This window comes from Channa argus, chromosome 21, assembly GCF_033026475.1.
Source record: "Channa argus isolate prfri chromosome 21, Channa argus male v1.0, whole genome shotgun sequence".
NCBI lineage: Eukaryota > Metazoa > Chordata > Actinopteri > Anabantiformes > Channidae > Channa > Channa argus.
Window position 1 is genome coordinate 17,357,903 of NC_090217.1, and position 27,442 is coordinate 17,385,344.

Here is a 27,442-nt window from a genome sequence, read left to right on the forward strand (position 1 = left end):
TTCGTAGGTTTATTCAATAGCAACAAAGAACAGGACATTGTAGGACACTTCGTTCACTTTCATTTTCCTCATTCTTCAACTCTTCAAAGTTCTCCTTCCATCTTCCCATCACACTCCTGGCACCTGTCAATACATTTCCATCCTTATCTTTAATCACACTAACCTGCTGCACATCCTTCCCATCTCTGTCTCTTTGTCCACCTCTCCCTCTTTAGTGTCCAACCTAACATACAAGTCCTCATATGCTCTTTGTTTGGCCTTTGCCACCTCTACCTTCACCTTACGCTGGATCCCCCTGAACTCCTGTCTACTCTCTTAGGTCCTCTCAGTGTCCCACTTCTTCTTAGCTAACCTCATGTGAAGTCTACCACCATCTGTCCTTCTGCGTTCCTGTCCTGAAGACCAAGCCTGCCCATCACATTCTCATCACCTCTGCATCCCTTCATCTAACTCACTCAGGAATTTCTCCTTCTCTTCTAACTCACATCCTACCTGTGGGGCATAACCACTCACAACATTGAATATCACCCCTTCAATTTCAAACTTCAGACTCATCAACCTGTCTGATACTCTTCACCTCTAGAACATTCCTTACAAACTCCTCTTTCAGGATAAGTTCTACTCCATTTCTCCTCCTATCTGACCCATGGTAGAACAACTTGAACCCTGTTTCTAAGCTTCTAGCCTTGCTACCTTTCCACCTGGTCTCCTGGACACACAGTTTATCCACCTTCCTTCTCTGCATCATGTCGATCAACTCCCTAGCCTTCCCTGTCATAGTCCCAACATTCAAAGTCCTTACTGTCAGTCCTACCTTCTTAACTTTCCTCTTCTCTCTCTGCCTACGAACACATCTTCCTCCTCTCCTTCTTCGTCTTTGACCAACAGTAGTCCAATTTCCACCGGTACAATGTAGGTCAACAGCACCGGTGGCGGTCGTTGTTAACCAGGGCCCCGACCGATCCGGTATGGAAGCCTTTGTCACGATTCGCATGTTTAATTTGGCATGTGTTTTACGTCGGATGCCCTTCCTGACACAACCCTCTGCATTTATCCAGACTTTGGACTGGCACAAGAAGACACTGGCTTGTGTCCCCTTGCGGTTGCATTGCCATACTTATACTACTGATGTAGATAATAAGCCAATCTGAAAGGTTCCAGTGCTTTCAAAATATTAAACATTTTAAAAAGACAAACTCTGAACTTCTGTGTCAAGCTGTTTTCAAATTATTTGTATTTTTAATGTATCCACCACTGGCAGACACACCAACAATATCGATCATTTCTTTTTAGTACTTTTTTCCCTGTCACGGTAACTTCGGTTACATTACATGTTAAACAAAAGTAGTGAATAATCAGTAAACTCTGCAAACTGCAAACTTTCCTCTATTATGATATAGTACGGTGGTAAAATGCCTTTGCTAATTTTCCACTGGAAGCAAAATGCTCTAGATTGGCTCTGACCTGGCTCTTGCTGAACATTATCGCAACACATTTGCATAATGTTGAGCTTTTTTAAACTCTTCTAAGTCGGGTCGTATCGTGAAAACCTTGTTTTGTTTTGTTTTATTGGCGATGAATAGCAGCTGTATTACAAAAACACAATGATCTACACCTCTTCTCCACTGCTCCGCTTCTCTAGAGAGTTTGTAATTGGTATATGGGCCCATTAGGTATAAAGTTTTTTTGAAGACAAAGTACACAGCTGACAAAATTCAGTTAGAAACACATATTTCATTTACATTTTTCCATAGTATTTTGAAATGAACTGAAAGCAGCCACTGCCTGAAATAAAGTGACTATGTTGGCACATCATCAGCTGTAATGTAATGTAGTCAATGGTCTATAACATGCAGCTCCACCAGAGTGGTCCTTTAAAGATGTACAGTAAAAACAGGAAGATGTACAGTTGGGAGTTCATGCTTTTCTGGGCCTCGTCACCAGAGCCCACACTAAATTAACATCCAATTCACTCTGAGACTCTCAAGCTCCTCCTGGGCCCTGTCCTCTCCTCACTCCCCCTCCCCCTCTCTATCCCACCATCCCATCATTCCTCCATCTCCCACCTACATCCCTGTAGCGCTCACATTCCCATAGGACCCAAATAAAGTAGCCTACGAACACTGAACATTAATAAATGGGTACTTAGGGGGTTGGTAGAGGGAAGAAGGAAAAAAAATTGGCCTACTTTAACACTTGTCACTTTCCCACCCTCCCTTATCTGCATCTCACCCCCTCTCCACTTCGTGTCTTTTTTCCTTCCTACTTTCCTCAGATTTCATCTTTTCCTTCCTCCTAAGTGCTGCCAGTCTGCAGCCCTGTAGCTGAATAAACAGTTATGGAGGGAGGAAGAGCAGATGAGAGGACATTTACTGTGTCATTTCCCTGGAGGGATTTCTCTTTAAATTACCTGTTAAATGGCCTCTAGGGGCAGGACTTCAATGTGCAACGGTGTGTGTGTGTGTGTGTGTGTGTGTGTGTGTGTGTGTGTGTGTGCATGTGTTTGTGGGTTATGGCACGCTACGGGGCATTTTCCACCATTTCACACATGCCTTCCCTCCCCAAGGCATGTGGCATTGTCAAGGAAAAGCCTGAATTTAAGTGATTCAGTCCTTATGTTCCTCCTCTCCTCAGTCTCTCTCTCTTCTTTTCTCCACACACACACACAGACACACTGCTCCCTACCTCTTCTTCTTTCCATCTCGCCAGTTCATCAGCAAGCAGTTATGTTCGGTCTTTGATCACAGAGTCGGGGGAGTCAGGATGCCATGGACACGGCAAAAAATGTCCGCGTAGAAGTGATATTGTCTCAGTGTCTGTCTTTCGCTTCTCAAACCAGCAAACGAGGTAATTCTGCTCCCTCTAAATGCAGCTTCATTTTATATGGCAATTTTACACAAACAAATGTGTTCACTGTGAAACGAGGCAGATTAACTCGGATTGATCCACTTGCATTACAATGAGCCTTTCAAGCAAGATAAACATGTTGATTCATTGAAATTAAAGATTTTTTTTCTCATTCATGTTCTTTAAAAAAAGTCTTACATATTTGCATATACTCACACTCACAATTCTAGGTGTTACTCTGTAATGTTGTAATTTACTCATTTATATGTATTCATGCAATTTCTTTAAATGCATTTTGAATAATCAGAATGTCTAATGTTGCATTCAGCTGTTAGTCTTCTACAATATGTAGATGACAATATCACTAAAGTCACTAAAGTGTTTCTGTAGCCAGTGTCTGTACTTAGCCAAAGATTGTTAGCGAGGAAAGTGACTTCACTCTGTTATATTGCTAAGTATTTCTTTAGTTCCAGAAAATCCAGCAGAGTGATGCATCTTCATTAAAGTGGATCTGGTCATCCTGAAGTTGCATTGTCATAGTTATTCTTTTCATTCATATCAATAATTTAACTTAGGGGTTTAAACATTTTAAACAAGGACCTCCAGGTGTCAGAAAATATCTAATTATATTTTGGTCCTCAAACAGCTCCAGTAAAATAAGATGTGTCAGATTTTGTAGACCACAGCTGTTATTTCAAAGTGTCAGACACGGGTTTAGCTGAACATTTATTGTAGGTCAATGAAATACTGGGGAACATGAGCCCGTTGTTTCATACCCCTGAAAAGAGCAGTGAGTAGAGTAGCAACTATCTTTAAAGACAGTTATCATTTTTAGGATTTTTTCTTTCCTCTATGTTGTTGCTTGGTCAAGGGCAAGGTCAGCTCCTCCACACACAGAGTGGACTGCAAGCCTTGGAAAAAGAGGGAGCCACGTGAGGTGAGACTATACTGGAGTCCAAAAAAATCTATGCTTGTTACTAATATGTCTAATAAAAGCTTGGCGAGTAAAAAAGCCCATAAAATTATTTCATCAAAACCTTTTAATCATGTTAAACAACCATAAACTTGTGCAAAAATGTTACTGTCACTTCTGTCCTGTAAAGGTTCCCTGTTTCAAAAATCAAAGTTTTGGTATAAAGAAAGGTCAATGTTAACCTTATTTGCATTTAAATAGCTAATTAATTAAGATAGAAGATCAGAAAAGATCTAATTATATTTTGGTTGCTTTTGTGGTCTGATGAAATGTAAAATGCAAAATTGAATAAAATAAAATTTTGATCTCAGGTCCCTAAATCGAGTTTATGACAGAATACTTTTATATATGCAAACATGGGAGTGCTGGCTTGGTGCAGTGGTTCTCAATCCTGGACCCTTCCTCTGCTTCTTTTCCAACTTCCCATTGCTAACTGGCATCCTTTGTTTTCAGTCAATCAGAAGCTTGAAGATGTCAGATGACAGTGGAATTGGCATCTTCCAGCGTCTGATTGACTGAACACACCTGTTCCAGGTGATCAGCAGTGGGTAGTGCAGGGCTAAACTGAAAAACAAGCCGAGCAGGGGTCCAGGATTGAGAATAAACATGGATAGATAGAAGTCATTCTAAATTTAGTCTCTGTTTGCAATGGCACACTCCAGTTGACTAGTTGTTAATATTTAAAGGTTCAGCACTTAAATGGGGTTGTTGCAGGTTATTTCTTGCAGTGTGCAGGGACCACAGGACAGGCTCCATATTTCCCTCGAGGGCATCTCAGTGCTCCTCACCGCAGTGTGTCCCTTCTGCCACATTGGCACTGGGCTAGACAACCCCCCTTCCCCGATCCGGATGATCTGGATAATCTCCGCGATTCACACACTGTAGCACAGGGACTGGAGGAGACAAGTAGAGAACAGAGGAGGGGGAGGAAGTGTGTGTTTGGGTGTGGTGGGTGGGGGGGGGGGGGGGGCTCCCTCCCTTTTCTTCTATTTTCTTTCTTTTCCTTTCTTCTCCTTTCCCCCCGCCCCTCGTTTCCTTCTCTCCACCGGAGAACTTTGAAATAATTTGCGTCTCGTGGGTTTTTTACACATTCTAATTTCCAAGTAAATGGGACATCTGTTTGAGAAAAGGAAGATTTGCCATGGTTGCCAAGGCAACTATCACTCTGAAAAGAAATGTGTGTTGGGGGGGGGGACGTTGCGGGGAAAAAAAGAAAGAAGTCCAACAGCTTTTATGGACAGAATTAGACTTTGGTGGAATATTATCCCTGCAAGACAAACAGCAGAGGGACTTGTTCTCTCTTTCTCTTCTCCTTTTCTTATCCCCTCCTTCCACACATCTTTCACTCTCTTTCTCATCTCTTATTCCATTTCCCCCATCTCTTACTGTCCGTCTCTCTGTCCTTATCGGCTCTTTTCGTGCTCACACACTCATATTCCCCTCCCTTTCTCCATTTCCCTTCCGTCTTCCTCTTTTTTTTCTTTCTTTCTCTATCCCTCATGCTGCAGAATCATCAGAAATATCAGTGTGAAATCTGCCTCCAATTAGAGGCCTAAACCCCCCAGTACAAGCTTGAGTCGCACACCTGTGACAGCTTTTTCGCTGTCTGAAACGTCTCATCCACTGTGTTGAAACTCACACTCCCTGGTAATTGGTCATTATTTAGAACAGGAAGGGACAAATATGCTTCCCCCAGCGCTTCTAAATGCAAGTTAAATGGCCCTTCATTATGCCTGCGCTAACAGTAAGGAGTGGTGGTCCAGATGAGGGGAAGGGGGGTCCAGGCAGTTGTGTAAAATGTCACATGCAGCAATCCAGATAAGACAAGGTGGAGAAGGTTTTCTTCTTCTTACTTACCGTGACATTTTGTGAAGGTTTATTTGAAGGCAGAAAGTTGCCAGCTGCTTGGAAAACAGGTATAGCAGTGCTGGGTCTCTTTGTGTTACGTCAGAATATGCTGCATGGCCAAGCAAAGGCATGAGCCGAGGAGAAAGGGGGGAAAAGTGAGAAAACGGTTGTTTTCCGTTAACGGTAGCAGAACCCAAATTGTCTGTATCACTGTCGAGATTGTTAAAAAATCGATTCGCAGCTGGAGCAACGGTGCTTTGGATAACAATCAACTAGTCGCCATGCATCACACAAAATACTCTCTGACAGGTTTTTGCAGTGAATGGAACTCCTTTCACTGCTCCCACACAAACCCCTAACCACTGCTTGATTGGAATAAAAACGATGGCAGTATTTGAATGTAGCAGACTGCATAGCAGCACCTGAAGCCCAAATCAGGCACAAGCAATAATAACATAGTTTTAATCTTTTCTCAGCAGTTGTTTCCTCTTTTGTTAGAACACACACCGGTTTATGTCAGTGTCTCTTTGTCTAGTTGACGATCAGGTGCAAATTCAAACATTTTTGAGATTTCAAAAATGCTCCACAACTGCACATTACCCGAGGATATTTTTGATAGTTGGTAACATACATTACAAAATTTTGTCAATTTGAAAAATTTTTGGCCAGACTTTGTGTACAGTATCTTTCAATAGAATCAACACCATGTCTTTTGCGATGTAATCGGCGACAGCATTTGTCGTTAGTTAGTACTTGGGTTGTCTTTAAGGACATGTTTGACGTAACTTGCAGTTTGCTGTCTCTTCAAAGCCAACAACATCTCAATGTGATTGAGGATGATCCACATTTAGCAAATACTGTCAATGTAATTGACGTGGATTTCAAGGCTGGTGCTGAATTCTCAAAGCATCTTATTGGTTGTTTTTTGAGAGGAGCAACATATTTGTCAGTCTGCACGTTGATATTACCATACACAACCCATCATGAAGTAATATTGATGTTTAAAACTGCTGCTTTTAAATTTCTGATCATTTTAAAACTGTGGCTCTGTTGGATTATTATTGAGGTTGTTTTTTGAGTTTGGTTATTCAATCAAACTCTGATACAGTCTAAAAAATGAATGACTATCTGAATGTCAGTACTGACTGATTGAATCCCCACATATTATCTGCTAGAGGCAAACTCTTTTTTTTTTTTTTTTTTTTGTCCTTTCAGCTTATCCCGTGAGTTCAGGGTCCCCATTCATTGTCAAGGCAAACTCCTATTTGTAGAAATATAAAAAGTCCCATTACTACTAGAACTAGTGGCCTTAGGTGTCCTGTGCCATAATCTATGCTCATTTGCAACAGATTTGATTTTGGGGATTTACATTAAAACCCCTTTCAAGTTCAGACCATTTTGGGAGCAACAGAAACAAATTGGCCCACACTTACAGTAGAAAATGTGAAGGTACATCACGTTGTGTTGGATGTTGGGGGATGGGGGCAGCATATTGTGAGGTCTATGCTTTGTTCACAGGTACCTGTGGTTACCTGCATACCTTTTGTTTTGTTTGCCCATGAAGTTGTTCAGATGTTTAAATCTAATGCTGAGGAACTGATTATCCTATAGTTTTGTGTGCTGTGTCCTTTCTGACCTGCTGTCTCATGGCTGAAGGGCAGGGGGATCCTCACAACATGGCACACCAAAATACACAGGGTGGGACATCCACTTTTCATTCTCTATACAGGGGGTGGTCCTCCTTGCCTGAAAAAGACTAGTCCAAGAGTGTTCCAATTGGAGATTGTTTTGGCAGAGCAGTATTATTGGTACCTTCCTAAACTACATTTGCAGTTGACAAATCACTTTTATGATGTGGCAACATTGTGATTAATCTTAGTTTGACCTCAGAGGTGATTTGGTGAAGTCCTGTTTTGGGATAAAAGTAAAATTTAAACTAATGTAAGCCAAACACTGGGGTTTGGATTACAATGACGACTGCCTTATTTTCTTGGGACAATAAATGCATAAATAGTTAAGGTAAAGAAACTGGGGGGCGGCTATAGCTCAGTTGGTAAAGGCAGTTGCTTACGGACTACAGGGTGAGTGGTTCGATCCCCGGCCCTGGCTATATGTCGAAGTGTCCCTGGGCAAGACACTGAACCCCTAACAGCTCATTCCCCCTCCCCAGCGATGCAGTGCCGGTCCAAGCCCGGTAGAAATGATCCGCTGTGGCGACCCTGAACTCACGGGATAAGCCGAAAGGAGAGTAGTAGTAGTAGTAGTTAAGGTAAAGAAACTAGTGTGAAGCTGTTAACAAAAGAGAGAACAACTGCTGATTTAAATGAGCAGAAATTAAGGTCGAGTGTTGTTGACCAAATCATCCTCCATAACCTGCAACCTTTCCTGTTATAACCATTACTATCATAACTACATATCAGTCACAGTGGGGTTTGGGATGTAATAGCAAAAAGGCTGAAGTGATGCTCACTATTCACTCAGCACACAGTTGACCCATAGTGTCCGCACTGAGCTAAGTTCCCCTTTCTGTGGAAAACCCTGTCATATGTACCTAAAATCAACAGGAAGGAGCCGCACTAAGCAGTAGAGGATGCAGTGCCAGTACTCAGCAATCTGTACAAGCCCAGTTTAAGCACTGCCCAGAACCACACACTTCACAACCCTCAGTCCCTACTCACAGGCTTGAATTAGACCTCTTTTGTTGCCTTTGCAGCTCCAGGCATCTCCATAAGACACAGCGAGTCACCAGCCTACTCAGTAAACACACGCACTCACTCTCAGACACACACACACACACACACAAACAAACAATCCGTAGGTTCCACCTGTCGTGCCGAGGGAGGCTTCCACCGTCACTGAAACCATGTGCTCTGATCCAGTCTGCCCTCATCGCAGGTACATCCAGCACACACTCCGCAGGCCTCCATAGAGACTCCCATGCTCATCCACTCTTCCTGGTTTTGTTTGTCCGCCCATCTGCCTGTCTTCAGATCACTTTCTCCTCCTCCTTCCACCCTTCCATCTTCACATTTTCACACACGCTCCTCTCTTAGATTATGACTTTCATTCGCGTTTTTTATTTGTTGTTTTCTTTAAAATATTTTTTTACACATTCCACTTTGGCCCATTAACGTGTCGTTAACATTTTTCTACATCACTGTTCCGTCCCTGTGAGAGTTGTCTCCGACGGGAGCTCATTATCGATGGGCATGCAGTTGACTGCCAGGGTCCCGACTGATTTGTCACATCCCAGTTCCCTTCCGCTGCCGAGTACGGCAGATTGGGGGTGGTGTAGAGTGGTGTGTGTGTATGTCTGGGGGAGCTGGTTTTGGGGTTGGTGAGGATTGTCTAGAACTACCTGCTCTTGGGAGCATTACAAACACGTTTTTCCACGGCCTGTGTTTATTACTGTCTTATTTCCTGACTCTTGTAAGTGGTGAGGGACAGCGGTGAGTCACATGGCACATGTTGAGAGGGGTTTTATGTGGCATTTGTCATGTCGGTGGTAATGTTTACAGTGATTCATGCTCCATCCACTTGAGCTGAGAGGAGGAAATAACCAACAAGGTCAAAGAGACCTTCTTTAGCATGTTTGCTTCATCAGAGTGTGTAGATCAATTCATCCAGGCACTTGACAATGATTTTACTGAAGTATTCTGTGTCATCATAGAATTACTGCATAGGGATTAAAAAAAGGATTACTAGAATTACTGAATAAGGATTAAAAAGTGTAGCACTGCATTGAATGTGGCCAAATATTGAGGCGGTGGGATGATTTTGTAGCGTACGGAGTTAAAGTCCTTGAAAGTTGCTGGATTTGACCAATTAAATGAAAGCTTAAAGATAAATTAAGCATGAGCGAAAGGACAGCTTTGAGTAAAAATCAATTATCATCACACTTCACCTCTTATTCTAACAATATGACATACATACAGTGTGAAGCTACAACATGTGTATACATATATAGCTACAAAAATGAGTTGATTAGGTTTGGGGATTTTAAATTGCATCACACGTGCTACTCAGGATTCTGTCTGCCTACTGGAAGGCAGTGGGCACCCTACTGAACCATAACTATGGGACTGACTGAAACCATTCAGTAGTTACACAATTGTTATATTACAATGTTGTAGCAATTTATTACCAAGTGAAAATAACATACTAACAAATGTAGCTCTTTTGAAATATTGAAACCACTGTATTAGTGTTACTATAAAATTTTATTTTGGTAGTGTATTTAAAGGCCCATTAAAAGAAAGCTTGTGTATATGTTTAAAAGAATTTCCTGTGTTACATCAGCCCTCATCTTCATCTGACAATAACCAGCTCCTGTACCTGCCTAAACGCAACCATAAAATACTTCAGTCAGACAAACTCGAACGTGTACTGCAGGATCACATATATTGGCCAAAAAAGATTTGTTTTCTGGTAGCATTTTTTGTTCATAAATGTAACATTTATGTTATATGTCAACATATTCTGTGGTTGAAGTTACATTTCTTGGGAAAACATAATTGTATTTGCAGTTTAGTTATATGGGAATGTAATCTTCAGGAGACAGTGTTGCCATCTTTTAAGTTTCGTGCCATCCACCAATATTTCTATCCTTTCTGCTATATATTGTATATATTGTTATGAATTATTTTTTTATATTTTATATGTATATACAAAGAATTTCCTTCAGTGTTTAAATTGTTGGACTTGACGAGGAACACCTTTCTCAAGGCCAATTCATACTTTCATACCATGACCTTTTCTTGCTACAGTTATCATAACATAACATTTGTCACTACCCAAGTCCGTGGTTGTCAGGGCTGACTCTCACGGATGTCAACAAAAATACATTTTTGTCCATGTGAACTGGCTGCACATCTCATCTTCACTTGCTTCTGTCACCACTGTAATGCCCAGAGTTGGCATCAGGTTTTGTGGTGTGCACATGTGGAACATATCAGTTTATGCATCCCCCAGTTGTAGTTTATGGAGAAGCGGTGGGCAACAGAGTATAGATGCATGAGAGTGCAAACGGAAAGCGTTAGTCAGACTTTACTCCTGCATTACCATGGGCACACTCCCTTCAGTCATAGGTCCTTGACTTGCGTTCAAGTCAGTTGCTCAAAAATACAATTTAAACAATATGACCTGAATACTCAACTTTGTGTGTAGTAGTGTTTTAGAGCGTTGTAGCATGGAGCAGCTGCCCACAGTGCACACAAATACCGGAGAAACAAGGGTTTGCAGAGACACATCAGCTCATTCTTTCACCAACTGAGGACAAACTTGCAGCCATGATGGCAACATTACTGAGCAACCTCCTATTTGGGATCATTTTGAGGCAATAGAACTGTCAGCATTAAGAAAAGTAAGACACTGTTTTAATTTGTCCACAACTGTAGACAGATCCGGTCTTGTGAAATCAGCATTGTGCTGCTTTGTTCAAACCTGTAGAACTTGATTTGAATTCTAGTGAGGGAAACAATATGAAGAAACAACTTACCCGAATAACATCTAAACCCACTGTGTGCTGCTACAGAAATAAGTCAGGTTTTAGCCTTTGCTCATATCAGTTTGTTCAGTACTGAATCAACAAATAGCTGGATCACACTCCGTGTTGAAGCAGTTCTAGTGGGCTGAGGATGCAGGATGTGAAGTTCTTTTTCTCAGGAGCCCTGGAATCACTTTTGGCTCGCTTGAAATCATACTTGTTGAAAGAGCAAAAGCTGTGGGTGAGAGAGAATGTGAGTGTCAGGGAAGCAAAGAGGAGCAGGAACAAGGGACTCGACTATTCATCTGTCACTAATCTTGTGTATGATTCCTTCCCTGTGCTTGTCCGGTGATATCCTTCTTTTCCATCCCTGTCTGGCTTTCACTCCTCCTGTCTTTGTTTGGCAGTGTTGTCTCTCTTTTTATTCACCCCCCCCCCCCCCCCCCCCCACCCCCTTCCTTCTCTGCGTCTTTCTCTTTGTCTGCCAATCCATCGTTCCTCACCACAAAAGCCTCCCTCTCCTCCTTTTTCTTCATCAAACACCCCCCACCGTCCATCCCTCTACGACAGCAGACTCTGTTTTATTAAAAATGGGAAACATCAGGGAGAATGAGACCTGCCGTGTGTCTGTGTTTGTGTGTGTGTGTGTGTGTGCGTGCGTACGTAATTGACACACACTGAGATGTGATGTTTCAGCATTTCAGCAAACAAGCTGATTCTACGGCCTTGGGGATGGGTGGATAGATAGATGCACGGCATAGATGGATGGACAGATGTGGAAAGTGAGAGAAAGGTGTTGTGATGGTGGTGCAGTTTTTTTGGGGGAGATGCAGCTGCCAGTGACAGCATTCACTTGGGGAATGGAATCTGTGCTGCTGAAGAAGAGGAAGGAAGATAATTCACAGGTTTGTCAGCTGCAGAGTTTCTACAGTGCCCATGGTTGAACAAACTTATTCCACTGACAGAACATTCGATCATTTCTTCGTCACAATCTCCTGCACAAAGTTTGAAGGGATGACTCCGGATTTATGCAGCACAACTCTTATTATCATTGCATTTCATATTTTTACACACCTTCCAGGTGTTAGAAACATGACGGTTAGGGTGGCTTGTGGGATTATTAATAACGCACATTAGAATTTCAATGCATACTGGTTTTTCAAAATAAATACTTGATAAGCTTTTTCTCACCTTGCACATTTACAGTGTGATTTTTGACTCAAGGAAAGTTGCATGTAACATGTAACATGTGAAACATTATTATCAATAACAGCAAGCAACATTTTTCCAAGTTTGAATACACCTGCCAGTTGCAGTCTTTCTGTGTTGAGTTTGCATGTTCTTCCTGCGCTTGTGTGGGTTTCCTCCTGGTACTCCAGTTTCCTCCCACACGCCAATGACATCCATGTTCGGTTAATTGCTTAATCTTAATTGCCTGTAGGTGTGACTGTGAATTGTTGTCTGTTTGTGTATGTCTCCTTGTGTTGGCCCTGAAATAAACTGGAGACCTTTCCAGGCTGGATCCTGTCTCTTGCCCAATGACAGCTGGGATAAGCTCCAGTCCCCTGTGACCCTGAACAGGATAAGTAGTTAAAGATAATGGATGGAAGACAAGTTTGAGGAGAGACAGGAAAACCAAACGAAATCCGCTATGACGTGCAGCTTTAGAGTAGGCAGAGGTAACATATAGGTAACATATACCTTAACCCTAGCCGGGCTAAGGTTTGAAAGGATTTGTCTGAACATCTGGATGTTTCAGTGCTACTTTTGCAAGTGTACCTGTTTCAGGTACGACATGTTAATGATTATTTTCACAGATTTGTGTGAGCAATGTGTTTGCGTGATGTCAAGTACATTGGAAGTTGATGCACCACCACTTTGCTCGAGCCTAATACTAATCTGTTAACACAAATTCCCACAAACGTCTTTTTTTGATGCCTTTAAAGCAGGTTCTGTATGATGACCCATTTTCTCGCTCGTACAAGGCTCAACAGTGTGGGTGACTTAGAGTAGGATTGGGACTGATTCTCAGCATTTTATATGCACTCAAAGAGTGCACTGATGGGAGAGAAGCGATGTGAAGTTTTAGTTGTGGTTCCTCTGATGCAGTTTCTCCTCTCCTCCTCTGTCTGCCTCTCTTTTAAACCAATGCTGGTCCAGCTCCTAACCAGCGCACCTACATCTGTAACCTACATCCAGCAAGACAGAGCCTCAGATGGACAACTAATGCAAACATTATAGGCACAAAGCCATTAAAAGTAGTTTATTAAGACCAGAAATTTGAATAATAACATGAAATAAGAAATATGAATATGAATGTTAAATGGTAATGTCAGCTGTGTGTCTAATCTCTTATTGCTATAAATACATGATAAACCTATAGTTGTTCTGCTCACCTTTTAGCCTGATTTGCCTGATTTGTCACATAACTTAACATAAACCCAACCCCCTCCCTTTACCAGCTGTACCAGTAAAAAAAAAAACATCGGTGAGTCATAGTGAATGATTTCTATCATAATTTTAAATCTCGCCTGGTGATTACCATCAGCCCTATTTTTTTAGGCAGATATTATTACATTTACATAGATATTAAGCGTATGTGACCTGGGCAGATGTAAAAATGAATTAGGTTGTTTAATTTTCACTCAGTGGGGCAGCACAGGAGTGGAGTGGTTGGCGCTGCCACCTCACAACTAGAGGGTTGCGGGTTTGCGCTCTGGTCAGCAGTGGCCCTTATATGTGGAGCTTGCAGGTTCTCCCCGTGCTTGCGTGAGTTTCCTCCAGGTACTCCAGTTTCCTACCACAGGTCCAAAAACATGCATCATAGGTTAATTGGTGAATCTAAAATGGACCATACGTGTGAATGGTTGTGTGTTAGTGTATGTCTCTCTGTGTGGCCCTGTGATACACTGGTGAACACTGGCCAGAAGCAAAACATAATCAAGTTACCATTTGACAGTCTCCATCAATCAGCCTAGTTGTAGTTTTTATCCTTGTCTGTCCAGACTTGTATTCTAATTAGTTCTAATCACTTGTTCCAGATGTAATTTCCTCTGGGTGTTCTTATTATACTGTGTATGAGAACATAACACACGTGAGGTCACAGTGCTTCATTGAGTCCTAGTGGACGTTTGTCAATTTTGAAGAAACTCCTTCAAGGAAGTTGTGAGATATCACATCTGCCAAACCACAAACCAACTTCCTGTTATTTATAGAACACCTGCATGTACCTGTCCTTTTACCTTCTCTAGGTGCGAAACCCGGATAAAAACATGAATTGATAATGGGAAGAATCAGCACTTACAGCCTTAAACTGAAGGTTGTAAAAGGCATGCGAGAGTGTGGCTGAGATAGAGTATACAGTGTCTGCCGTCTGGTAATAAACTGCTGTACTACAACACGTGTGTGGATGTGTAATGGTGCTGACACATATAAAAGCTGTGCATGTGGACAGCTGTGAGTCGATAGGCTAGTAAAGAGGCTAGCGACTGGCATACACACCGAGCATCTCTTTTCTATGTGCACACACAAACACACACACTGAAAGAACAGGGAAACACTCCTGTGTAGTGTTTCTCTGCCTTCTCACTGTTTCTTGAAGCTTGTTTGTTCTTGTCTGTGTGTAAGAGAGAGAAAGAGAGAGGGAGTTTGTGTGTGTGTGTGTGTGTGTGTCTGTGTGTGTGTGTCAAATGGACAGATGTCCCCACTCTCTGTCCCACAGATGGGCTCTGTGATGCCATAGTGTCCTTGTCCAGGATTCACAGGATGCTTGGACACACACAAGCAAACTAAACCCAACTGGGCCCACTGCTGTGTATGTGTGTGTTTGTGTGTGTGTGCGTGCATGTGTGCGTGTTGCTAGTGTATCAATGGAGAGAAGACTGGGTCTAGTTTAACATTGTGTGTAGATCAGAGCTCTGGCAATGCTCTAATCCTTCTGCCATGTTCTGCTGAGACCCCGCTGCTCTAACCACTCACCTGCAATTACGCCATTAAACATTTCTCCAAATAGCTGTAACATCTTCACAACAATGGTGCGCGACTAAAATTGGTACGAACAAATAGACAATTTGTACACACATGTACACACACAGAAGTTAAGAAGTACTATAAGCTAGCAATACCCACTATCAATGAGCAAGTGTGTACGTGAGTTTACATGTGTGCGTATGTCTGTGTGTCTGTGTGTGTGTGTGCACTGTCCTGGGACCTGCTGCGAGTTACATAAGTCATGCTGAGGGCCAACATGTCTCCAATCTGCAGTGCTGGGGTGAAGACAATCACCGCCACACAGATAGAAGTAAGGCCATAGGAAGGGCAGATTAAAGGAGCAGTGCACCACAAATCCAACACTGCTCTTCTCTTCTTATCACCAGCTCACTGGCTTAAAAATAAAAGAATCTTTGTTTATTTGCAGGTCATTGTTTTGACAAAGTTGCAAATGTCTGCAGTAACTGCTTTAGAGAACTTTCATTCTTTGAAGGACATTATATTTCTACAGTTGTGGCACTGATCTTATTATCTGCCGTAATAACACTGTTCTTACCTAGTTAATTGTTGAGACCCCAGTTTGTTCCCCATTTCTAAATTACATTAAATGCTTATACCTCAGTATTTTACTCTTCCTAAAACCCAGGATATAAGGAGGGTTGGAGCAAAAAAAGTTAACGCCAAATCAACCTACAGAATGCATTTCGCTGTGCCGACCCCTGAGGGGACAAGCTGAAGAGGGTTGATTGGGTTTCACACACTTTATTGTCATAAAGGTTAAAAAGGTGAATTTTACTTTTTTTGATAAATTCCAAATAAGCTTTTTTCAAAATGATGAATTTGATCTGATGAATGAAATACTGATTCTTTTACACATTGATCTAAAAAGATGTTTCCACTTTAACTTTTCCTCTATGTTACAAATCTTAAACTTTGTGAACAAATGTTACTAGACTGAATTATTACCGTATTTCTACGAATTGGAGCATTTGTTTCTTTATTGTACCCAAAGCAGTTTGTTTTGTTGTGTACTAGCAGTGAAAGCCTTAGAGGTTTGTTGCACCTGTGATAATGCTAAATGTCTCTTCACATTTCCTTTCACTTAACATTTTCACCTGGTCACGAGCACCTTTGGAATGACCTCAATTGTGTCAAAGAAAGGTCAGTTTATTAGCAGTTCTGCAGCTTTCAATCCGATTCCATGACCTTCATCAGCTGAGGAATTTTGTGCACACACACACACACACACACACACACACTCACACACACACAGTGACAGGGAGGAGGGCCCTGCAGGCTAACTCTCTGTCACAGATTTAATCCTCCTTATTGTCAGAGTCACCCTACATTCGTCTTTCCTTCTTCAACTCCACCAACAAACCTTCACCTGTAACAATGCTGCTTATTCTGTTTATATTTACACACATTTGAAGTCTCTTTAGCATTGGTAATTGAATTTCTTTCTCTCTCTGTATTCCTGCTGTGCAGAGCAGCCCACTGTGACGGCATGGCTCGGCATGCTAGTTCAAAATTAAACATCAAAATCTGTATTAGAGCGGGGAGTTGAAAAGTGTGCGTCTGCAGTGGTTTTGAGTCACGATAAATAATTAAATAGAAGAACTGTCTCTTTGCAACATCTAAAACAACTTGTTCTCTGTCTGTGTCTCTCTAACTTGGCACCCTGCTGTGCTGAGTGGGCCGGCCCAGTCAAACTCTCACATGCCTGCCATGTAACACCACAGACTGTGTAAGTAGCAAAAGCACACGTGCAAATTTTTGCCTCTACGCAAAGGCCTGCCTGCATCCACGTGGCACCACTGTCTATTGAGTTACAACCATCAAATTTGGCGAACAAGCGCCACTAATCCTATTGTGTGGGAGTGAAGAGGCTGCGGCGGGATGGGAACTAGGGCTGCTGGAGCCTGACCTTTCACGTGTCATGGCTGTGAAAACCACTGTTGAATGTCTAGATGAGAAGAGGGACTTTTTCAATCTGGTCTTGTGTTTTCATGATTGATTTTGATTTGCCTTTTCTGTCACATCACTGCATTTATTTGTTGACAGTAGTAGCAGTTACTAATTAGTTTTCATAATCTGACTCATGTAACAAAATACAGCATAATCATCAAACTTTGTTAAATGCAGGTGTGAAATTCACTAGATAAAAAACATAAGACCATCAAAATATTGTGGAAGGTCATTAAAATAAGCTCCATTGTTACCAGCGGAACATTAAAGTGATGAGCACAAAACAGATAACAATAATTCAATTGTATGTAATTTTCGGTGATGTAAAAAGAACCATTCTGCATCAAAAATATTTAACATGTTACATAGTTTTTGAACTGATGATCTGAGTACTTCAACCATAAATGTGTATATAATTATATATTTATTATATTATATTAGTTTATTTACCATTGGAGATATACAATAAGCAACTTAATGCATTCTGATATAAAATAATAGCAGTAAATAACTAACTCTGATGTCACAAACATGGAATAAACAAATGTGGGGAGGTGACAATTATTCTTATGCCCATTCAAATATTATAAAATTGTAGTCTGACAAGAAATATAAATATGCCTTGAATTTAATTGCAAAGCTATTTATACATTTCTTATATTAATTATAATGACAATATATTTCATTCTCAGATTTGATAAATGTCCCTTGTGCTTAAGTCAAAACAATAATTTACTGTTAGAAGACAAGAACAAACCTGTACCTTAGTTTATGCCATTTTTGGGGTACTGTGCCCCCCTTGGCCACCCCTCTGGCATCACCCCTGAAAAATGGTAAATGACCACTTATATAACACTTTTATCCAAAGCGCTTTACAATGTTGATTCCCACCAATTCACACACTGATGGCAGCGGCTGCCATGCAAGGTGCTCACCTGACCCACCGGGAGCAACCTGGAGTTCAGTGTCCAATAAATATATATTTAAATCTACAAAGTTGTGGTAGTCAGGTTATAATGATTCTCTGTACACTTGCTCCCAATTTGAACTTAGGTTTCAGGTCAACTTATAGTCACCCAAGCTAGCTGCGAATCATCCATCATTACCCCAGTGCTTTCCATTGGCACTGCAGAAGAAGCAGCACAGGAGAACAGACCTGAGGCTGAGCTTCAGGAACAAATAGCCGAGTCTTCAGTGGCTGTTTTGCAGGCTCTCACACCTGCCAGGAGATTTAGCAGAGGCTTTCCAGGCAACCTCTGCCAGAGTGGGGGGAGTCCTTCTCACACTTTTAATTAAACCATTTGCCCTAAGGAGTATTATAAAGTGTTTGTGAGGATGTCAACTCTGTCCCAGGATGTAAAAAGATAGAAATGTAGCAGAGGAAGTTTAAAAAGGAAAACAAAAGAAGAGACGAAAAAAGAGAAATTGAAATACATTTGCAAATATGCACCTTAGCTAGTGCTCCACAAAAGGACCATCCTTTTGTGTGTGTGTGTGTGTGTGTGTGTGTGTGTGTGTGTGCATCCCACCGTGCTCCACTCCACCAACCTGCCTCCCTGGCTGTTATTAGGGTCGTTAAGTCGTGAGTAGTTAATTAAATCTAGCAGAGGTGATCATGGTTGGCTGTTTCCACTGCATCGGAGCATATTGTAATCAGTACGAGGTCTGTGTTACACATTAAGATGGGTCTTGTTAAAGTAATCCTCTTTAATTCTCATTTCCTTTTCCGCACATCCTCCCTTTCATCCTCTCACGAATGAGCTCTTCTTACTGATTTATACATGTATTTACTATATTATTCGCTTTGTCCTAAGTCTGGATAGTGTTGCGAATCCATCCCATTTTTGTTTCTGATTTTTATAAAATCCTGGGGAATTTAAACATGTTTACGTTCAAAACACAATTGAAAGATAAGGCTGGTTTCTGATGCTTTTCTTTATTATTGTGAACAGATCCTATGAAACCATTACTGTGAATTCCAGCTTCCTAAACACTCTGTCTCTGCATCTATGTGCCTCCTCTGATTCTGACTGACCAAATAACTTTTTGGTTTACTTTTATAAAGTAGTCACAGTAATTAACAACAGCTCACTGTAGTTTTTAGCAAATAGGCATAAATAGTGCATTTGTTGGAGACTATTTTCAGATGAATCCACACTTGGTCTCTAGCGAGTACTTGTGGCGGCAGGATGGGGTGTGTGGGACTGAGTAAAATAAACTACAGTGTGAGTATGTTTGTGGTAATGAATGAACATGGCACCCAGTGCAACAGTGTGGCTTTCTGATGTATTTTTAATCATTTTTGGACAACAATAGTGCTATATCAGGCTCATATACCCCCACAGTATTGTGGGATTCGTGGGATTTTTGGACTGTTGGAAAATACATAGAACATGCAGGCTTTAAGTTTTTGCAGCCTATAGTCATTTTACAGCTCTGTCTTAAAACCACACTCACGTGCCTTATGAACACTGAAAGAGGTCGTACCTGCTGTAATCATGCCTCCTCTTTATACTGGCCATTGACAGATCTTAAAGCCCTTTTAATCGAAGCCAAAATACAAAGTCTTTGTTTTGTTCGTAAAAACTATAATAGCGTGACATTAGCTGAGCACAAACTGTTGGATTGTTGTTAACCTAAAGCTGCATCAATCCATCATTTTATATAAACTAAAGAGGTTAAACTAACAGTATAAAAAATGGAAAGTTATGACTTTTTTGTTTAACCAATTTTATTATTGTGTGGAGACCAAAACCAGAGGTAAAAATTAGAAATGACTTGACACTGTAATACCCGGTGGCCAGACAAAAAAATGAAAACTCCAAACAAATGATAATTTTGACCAATGTCTTCTGAATGTGTACACTTGTAAATATTGCAAACATTTTGCCTTTCATACATCTGGCTGCAGTGCCAGCATGTGGCCAAAATAATCACAATCCAGTTGGTGATAAAACACCTATGTAAGCAGAGAGATACGGTTTGGAGTTTAGACCTTCAAGTGAGGCAGTTCAGACATCTGATCAGGGGTCTCCTGGGTGCCTCCCATTAGGAGTTTTGGGTGGAGGACCTGGGGCCGACCCAGAACATGCTGGAGGGATGCCTTCTGATTCCCTAAGAGGAGTTGGAGGATGTGACTAAAGCGAGGGACGTCTGGACAACCCTGCTGCACTTGGTGTGGCAGAAAACTGGTGGAGGGATGAAACACCCAGTGCTGCTTCCTTCTGATCTGACTCCAAACTCTGGCCCTTGCTCTCTTCCCTGCTGGGCCTAAGAATACGGGAGAGGCATGGGTGCACACCGCCCTCAGCGGAGGCCTTCAATGATTCATGAACTGATTCCAGTGATATCAGTGGGCCTTCATTAGTTACACGCACAAACACACACACACACACACACACACTAATAAATGCGAGCTCAAAAACGAAGCATTGTGTCCTGCTTGTGTTAAAACCTTCGATGCATTATACATTAAATGGTAGGTTGGAGCTTTCCTCTTGTTCCTGACAGGCAAAGCAGTAACTCAGAGGATGTGTGTGTAAATGTTTGTGTGTCATACGAGAGTAATGGTTGTTTTTCTCCCAGTGTGCATCCTGTAGATGTGCCTAGGGATTGAGCGCTCTAACACAAACATCTGTTTTCTCCTTTTTTAAAAGCAATAACAAATACCAGCCTGCCACATTAACACAATCTTTAATACGCCGCACGCTTCACCCAGTTCTCCTCCTCTCAGTTAACACAAATCACTTGTACCATTGTAATCCCTTACCTGATAAAAACATTACAATTGTGGAGCAGGGTTATTATCCGAGGAATTACATCCAGTTAGTCCCAGGTTTGCTCAGCAAACACGGGAGTGGTTCTCTCATAGAGGGAAGCTACAGTCAAGTCTTCGCAGGAGATTATCTCTTTTTAGCAACCGTGATGTAGACACATACAGTATAGTCCACTTGGAGACGTTTTCTTGGCATGGTGGACACTGAGAAGAGGCTTGCTGCAAAATGAGAAAGTGACACGTCTTAGAGAATGATTATTAGCACGAAATTAAAACAAGCTGGGATTCTTTATAAAGCAAACTAATCCTTGGTTGACAAAATGATAGACTAGACCGTCAGTCTTTAGGGACGCTGGATAACAAACTTGAGGTAATGATATTCTTTTCTTTTTCTCCTATGTCACTGAAAAGCTTCAATTTAAGAAAGTAAGTTTTCTGAAGTTGTTACAGGAACTTTAAGGCGTACTGATCCTGTTTGTGTATTGAAAGACTGTAACAGTGCTTCGGATGCATTTAACCCAATAATTGTAGATGTAGATGGTGTTTTCAATCATTTTTAATAAGACAGAGGCAGTTTCAAGATCACCCTCCAGCAGTGTGTGTGTGTGTGTGTGTGTGTGTGTGTGTGTGTGTGTGTGTGTGTGTGTGTGTTTAGGTCCGACAAAAACTAAAATGCAACAATTAAATTTGAATAATCACATAATTACTTTTGACAACTTCTTTTGGATTTCATACAGACACTACGGTTTTTTGACTGTGGCCAGACTCTTATTCAAAGGTTTTTGGAGTCAGTGAATGCACCACAATACATTGATCGTCACAGTAGTTAGTTTGTAAATAAAAGAATCAAACAAGAAATGACTAAAAGTGTGTTTACATGCTTAGAAAAACTAATCCCATTTATCAGTTTAAACAACTGATATGTTGTCCTTGTACTATTACAGTCAAAGGTTTAGGTTTTGAGTAACTTGTAAATCATTGCATTTTTGTTTGCATTACATTTTACACGAGACCCCACATTTTTTGGAAACAAGGTTTGGCATAGTAGCTACTCATTAAATAAAATGATGAACTATACATTATGAAACAATGACCAATAGTTCAACAAACAGGAATCAAATCTGAACACACATTAAACTTCTGGATACCATTAAATCATTTAGACAGGAATATGGATAAACAGGTTTCATCATACCATAAATATTAGTAAAATCTGGATGCCATCTAAAAAAAACCCCATACATGCACCAAAAATGAACTGAAACAAAATCAGTCTGATTCCAAACATATTTTAAAAATGGCACAGTATCGTCCTTTAAGTTTACTTGAACTACTCTATCCATCCATTCATCCAAGCACTTGTTCTCTCCATCCTCATGAATCTTTCTCTTTGCTTAACTTCTCCTCTGTTACGATAAACCACAGATCGAGAGGAAAGCTCCTCACCATCTGTCCTTTGCTCGCTCTCCATCGCCTCCATTCACACTGAGAGAATCGGGAGCATCAATCGCACCGCTGAGCTCATTGCATTTTAACTGAGCCGTCCATGTTAAGATGAACATGAATATTACATCCCACAGCCCCTATTAATTATGCCAAGGCCAGTCTAAATGTTTTAATATTCACTGTGTAAATGATTGAAATTGTGTTCATGGAAAGCGTCAGATCATTCGTCAGAAATGTTTAATCTCCGATATTCAGGAAGTGAGGAAATTTTAATAGCATGTGCTGCATTTGAAACAGGATGTGATTTCTCATGATGCATGGCCACATGTTTACCACCCCTCCACGCACCAGTGACCTCAGGGTCATCACTTTTAGCTTTGGAGTTAGAAAGAAAGAAGGAGGAGAGCGCATGGGGCTTGTATTCTCCCCTGTATCTGTCTTTGTGTGTCTCTGTCTCTAAAGTCCCAAAGCACATCACACACACACAGCGGAAATTGTTCTAAAAAAATCCTCATCTGATGTTTCGCTGAGCAGACACGTCGGGCAGCGGCCATGGCGATAAAGTTGGCGTTTCAAGTGACTGCACTCGGCAGTTTGAAAAAAATACGGTTGCGCAGTGGCAGATGTCGACGGATGCGGTTACACACACACACACACACACACACACACTGTGTATGTTGAAGAGAAAGATGGATCAGGGTACAGATTGTAAGTGACATGTTAATTTCTTTTCCGTCACTCAACTCATGGCCAAGGCGTCCGCTATCAAAGTAAAGGGACAAGAGCCCCAACCGTCAAGGCTTCCTCCACTCTCATTGCTTGTTTCTGCCTGTTGTAAAGTGTTACAGGGCCGACTGTGATCAGAGATGTTTAATGTAACTTCCTGCTAACTCATCCTTCCTCACTGGCATCTATTTGAGATGATGCTCTTTATAATTGTCCCCCCTGGAATAGTCCCTCTGGAAGCTTCTCATCCCAAGGGTCAAACCCATAATGGTCACAAAAGTGCAAAACACAACATTAGAAAAACAAAATGCAACAAAAAAAGAATAAAATAAATTTCAGAAAACACAATAACATTTCAGAAAGCACACCAACAGCAGTCATGTGACCAAATCATGCTAAAAGCTGTTATTCTAACCCCTTCTAGAGGTGTGTGTGTTCCAATGAGTGCTATTTTATCTAACGAACTTTAAACCCATAACTGCTTGCAAGGGTTTACTGCTTTATACTGATGCTAATCTTGATTGATGCTTGTTGTGTCCAATCAGGAGCAAGCAGTGTTGTCCCTACATTTAACCACATGTGCAGACACTACAGTAAACGAATAAGAAAACTGCATAGAGAAATGTACAAGTACATGTGTGGGGACATTTCCAGTTAACTCCTGGCAAGAAAGGATCAGTAATGTGTGTCATCTCTAAAAAGATCTGCTTTGTATTTGCTTTAACAGAAACACTTGATGCATAGAGTGTTAGTGTAAGGCTGTTCTTTTTATCTTGTTTTGCTGTGATCCATTTGATTTAAGTGTACACGACATGTCATATTGTAACTATCACTGTTCACAAACATTTTATTGTCCTAATTCTGACATTGCATTTGTGCTTTAGCTTTAACTAAGGAATTGCACCAAACTGTCTCTGAGTGACATTACTGTTACACATCTAGAAAGGGAGTAGAAAGGGAGATGTTCCCTCATTTCAATGAGCGTGATTTGAGTGGTGACCTGTGTGTATTAACCAAAACATCTGTCTTTATTTATGCGTGTGTGTCTGCAGGCAGCCATGGTACTATGGTTGGGGCTTCAACCTGCCTCGGGGTCAGGCTCTGCTGGACAAGTGGAATCAGATCCCAGACAGCACAGACATCCTGGTCACACACTGCCCCCCACTGGGTAAGATCCACATTACAGCACAGCACAGAACACAGAACTAACATAAATCATACACCAATCATGTACCTTAACAATCTCAGCAACATGTCCTAGCATAACCCTAACTTAATTATACCATAAACTCTAAAATCCAGTCTTAATCCTCAAACAGACCAATAAAGGAGTGAGAATTGGATATGGCCTCTCTCAAGCTGATCATAACAAACATGGCTGTAGGAATAAACTTGCATGTCATGCATCCACAGCAGTTACAGTTTTTGCAATGTAATGTCCGTACTGAGTTCACTTTTTTCCAAACTCTTCACATACTTCTTTTTCCCAGCGTGCAGCTCAACACATGTCACTATAAATCAACTAACACTCTTAATCCGCATTTCCAGATCAAGTCTCGGTTGCATATGCACTGACCTGAAGACAACAGCAACCTGTAGGTTTAAAAGCTCAGCTGTAATTCACAGCAGGAACATCTGCAGTAACACAATTTGTGTTACAGCAGTGAAGCACAAATGCTGCAACATGCTTTAACAGGCTTAAGCCGCTGACTTTAAGGTTTACAAAATAAAACTAATGAAATTCACTCAATGCAATTACAGTACACGTATGTAGAAATCATGTTAGTCTGCATCTGGCCGCAGGTTTTCCACCACATCGCCCATCACACTTTCTGCCCTTTTCTCTGTCCACCTTGGAAGAGATCATCCTGATCCATCCTGAAAGCCCACTGCAGATACGTCCAGACATCCTGCAGTTCCTGCCACCTCCATGAGGAGCAGAATTCCTCTGTGGGTCTCAGGAATAGACAAGTTGGAAAGAGAAAGGTGACACCCTCTTGGGATGGGGAGTAAACTAGTGTTTTACTAAAAGACTTAAAGCATCAAGGAAATTATGTCATGTTATGACAACGGGTGTTGAGCTGACTGTGCGAAGAGTTTCGAAAAATTATGTGTTTAGAAATGTAACCAAGCAATTTCAAAGTAAACCTAAATACTTTGAATTCGCACACACACCCTCACATAAATACACACATATGGCAAATTGTACACACATACAATACTCACGCATATACATACCACAACAGTACCAATTCACAATTTAATAACATACAAGCACATACGCAGATTTGTAATATTTTTAGCAGAACTGCATAAATGAGTCCTTCCAAAAAATATACCCTTCACCCTAAGATACATAAATAAAACCACGGTGGATTTTTAATTTTTTACTTTAATTTTCCTTTCCACACCTTCAGGCATTTAGTTTTTTGGGGATGGGATATTTAATACTTATTTCTTATTCAGTTTAAAGTACATTGAGTCAGAAAAACTACTTTATTCAGTCATTATTTTGCAAGTCTCAACTCCTTTAACTCCCAAGTGAATCTATACAAGTCATCAAGCAACCTACATCCTTAAAATGTTGTTGTAAAGTAACAGCTGATAGTTGCTTTTAAATTGTTTATTTTATTTATTTTTTTAATCAGTTATTGAGAATGAGGGTCTTTTTTGGTATATTACTGCTGAATTAAAACCCAGATATTGTTAAGGACACATTAGACAGTTTTATTGATTCCTAATTAAAACTGTTGAACTGTGTCCAACATTTTTTTAAATATACAGTGCACACTGCAAATATATTGCATTTAGAAACGTTTTAGACCCTCCTCACTTTAACAAAGTACTAAGGAAAGGGTCTGTATACATAATTTTTTTTTTATACATTTACAGACATTTCTAAAATTGTGTTTTCACGTTGTCGTATGTGGAATAATGAGAAAAAATCCTGAATTTGAACGATTGTAGTATCGGGCCGCAACATAACAAAGTGGAAGAAAGTGAAGCTATTCTGAAAACTTCACTGATTCACTGTTTTCTGTAAAGTATGTGACTATAAAGAGATGTTTTTGAAGCCTCGGGTCCCCCAAACTCAATAAACAGCACTGGCAGCACTACACAAAAAAATAAAAAAAAAAATTCAGTGGAACAATTCAGGAGTAAGTCTCTCCCTTCTAACCAGTCAGAGAAGAGCAACTGTTTCTGCTGAATTTGTACATTTGAAAGCATTCTCATTTATTGTAAAGGGACTTACAGACCTGTTCTACGGGTAGGGAGATGGACGGCTGGACCTTGTCCCAAGTTTGCACTTGCTTCTCTGAAAAGTAACTTTAAATATGATCTAACCAACTGATTTGTCAGCTATCAAGTGGTTTCATGCTCATAGTTATGGTTCAGTAGGCCACTTACTACTTACAAGTAGGTTTATTAACATCAATTCTTGTGTTAATTTGACGTACAAAAAAAAGTAGGAGGTTGGGGTTTAGCTCCACATTAATAGTAGTAAGTAACCATGACAACAAATGGAATATTAGAACCACCTAATGCACTTACTGGCAGGTAGAGCAAGGGCCTAGCAGGCCTTTCATATGGGCTGATAAGAACAGATAACAGGCCTTTCAACAGCTTGATTGCATCTAAATCAAGTGAACTTACTCATGTCTCATTCCTGACCACAAACAGTATTAAAAAACTACTCTTTATAAAAAAGGATTTAGCTTGAATAAAATGCCACCGTTCATAGTGATAATGTGCTGGAGTCTGTTGCCAAACACTGATTTCCTTCCTGCTAGTGCAACAGCTGTTGTCAGGCTGATTCCAAAATACATTTGTTGTCAGATATATGAGAAGTGGATTTAACTTTATCCTGAGGATATAATGTCCTTCTGCACGATAGTGAAGTTACCTGAGTCAGGTTTAGGTCATGTGACGTGGGTCCACACCTCTGTAAATATGGGATTTTTTGTGGTTGTTTTTGTGTTCATATTAGGATGCAATTTATAAAGTCACACACATACAGTACATGACAACAGACGGGTGTCTACATATTTACAGGACTGTAATCAAAGCAGTGACTCACATGGTCAAGTCAAAACACAGATTATTAGCCTTCTTAGTGATCAGTTCTCGGCTTCCGCATGTGTGTTTTCTCTCTCTGTCTCTCTCTCTTTCACACACACACACACACTACAGCCCAACATCACTGACTGACATCCTGTACACGCTTCTCCGTCTCTCTCTCTCTCACACACACACACACACAAACACACACACACACACACACACGCAAGCAGACAGAGCCGTACACACATATGCACATATACACACACTTTCACACCTCATCTCCTGCTGCAGCTGTGGTGTTCAGACGAGTGTGTGTGATTGA

General features: G+C 40.9%; 1 protein-coding gene across 1 annotated transcript in view; it reads left to right on the forward strand.

Moving 5' to 3' along the window:
• Positions 1-27,442, forward strand: part of mpped1 (metallophosphoesterase domain containing 1) — an 81,911-nt gene that overhangs the window by 41,829 nt on the left and 12,640 nt on the right. Inside the window, exon 5 of the mRNA XM_067490882.1 lies at positions 24,111-24,226. Within this exon, the coding sequence (XP_067346983.1) occupies positions 24,111-24,226 (116 nt within the window). The remainder of the gene's footprint in view (positions 1-24,110; positions 24,227-27,442) is intronic.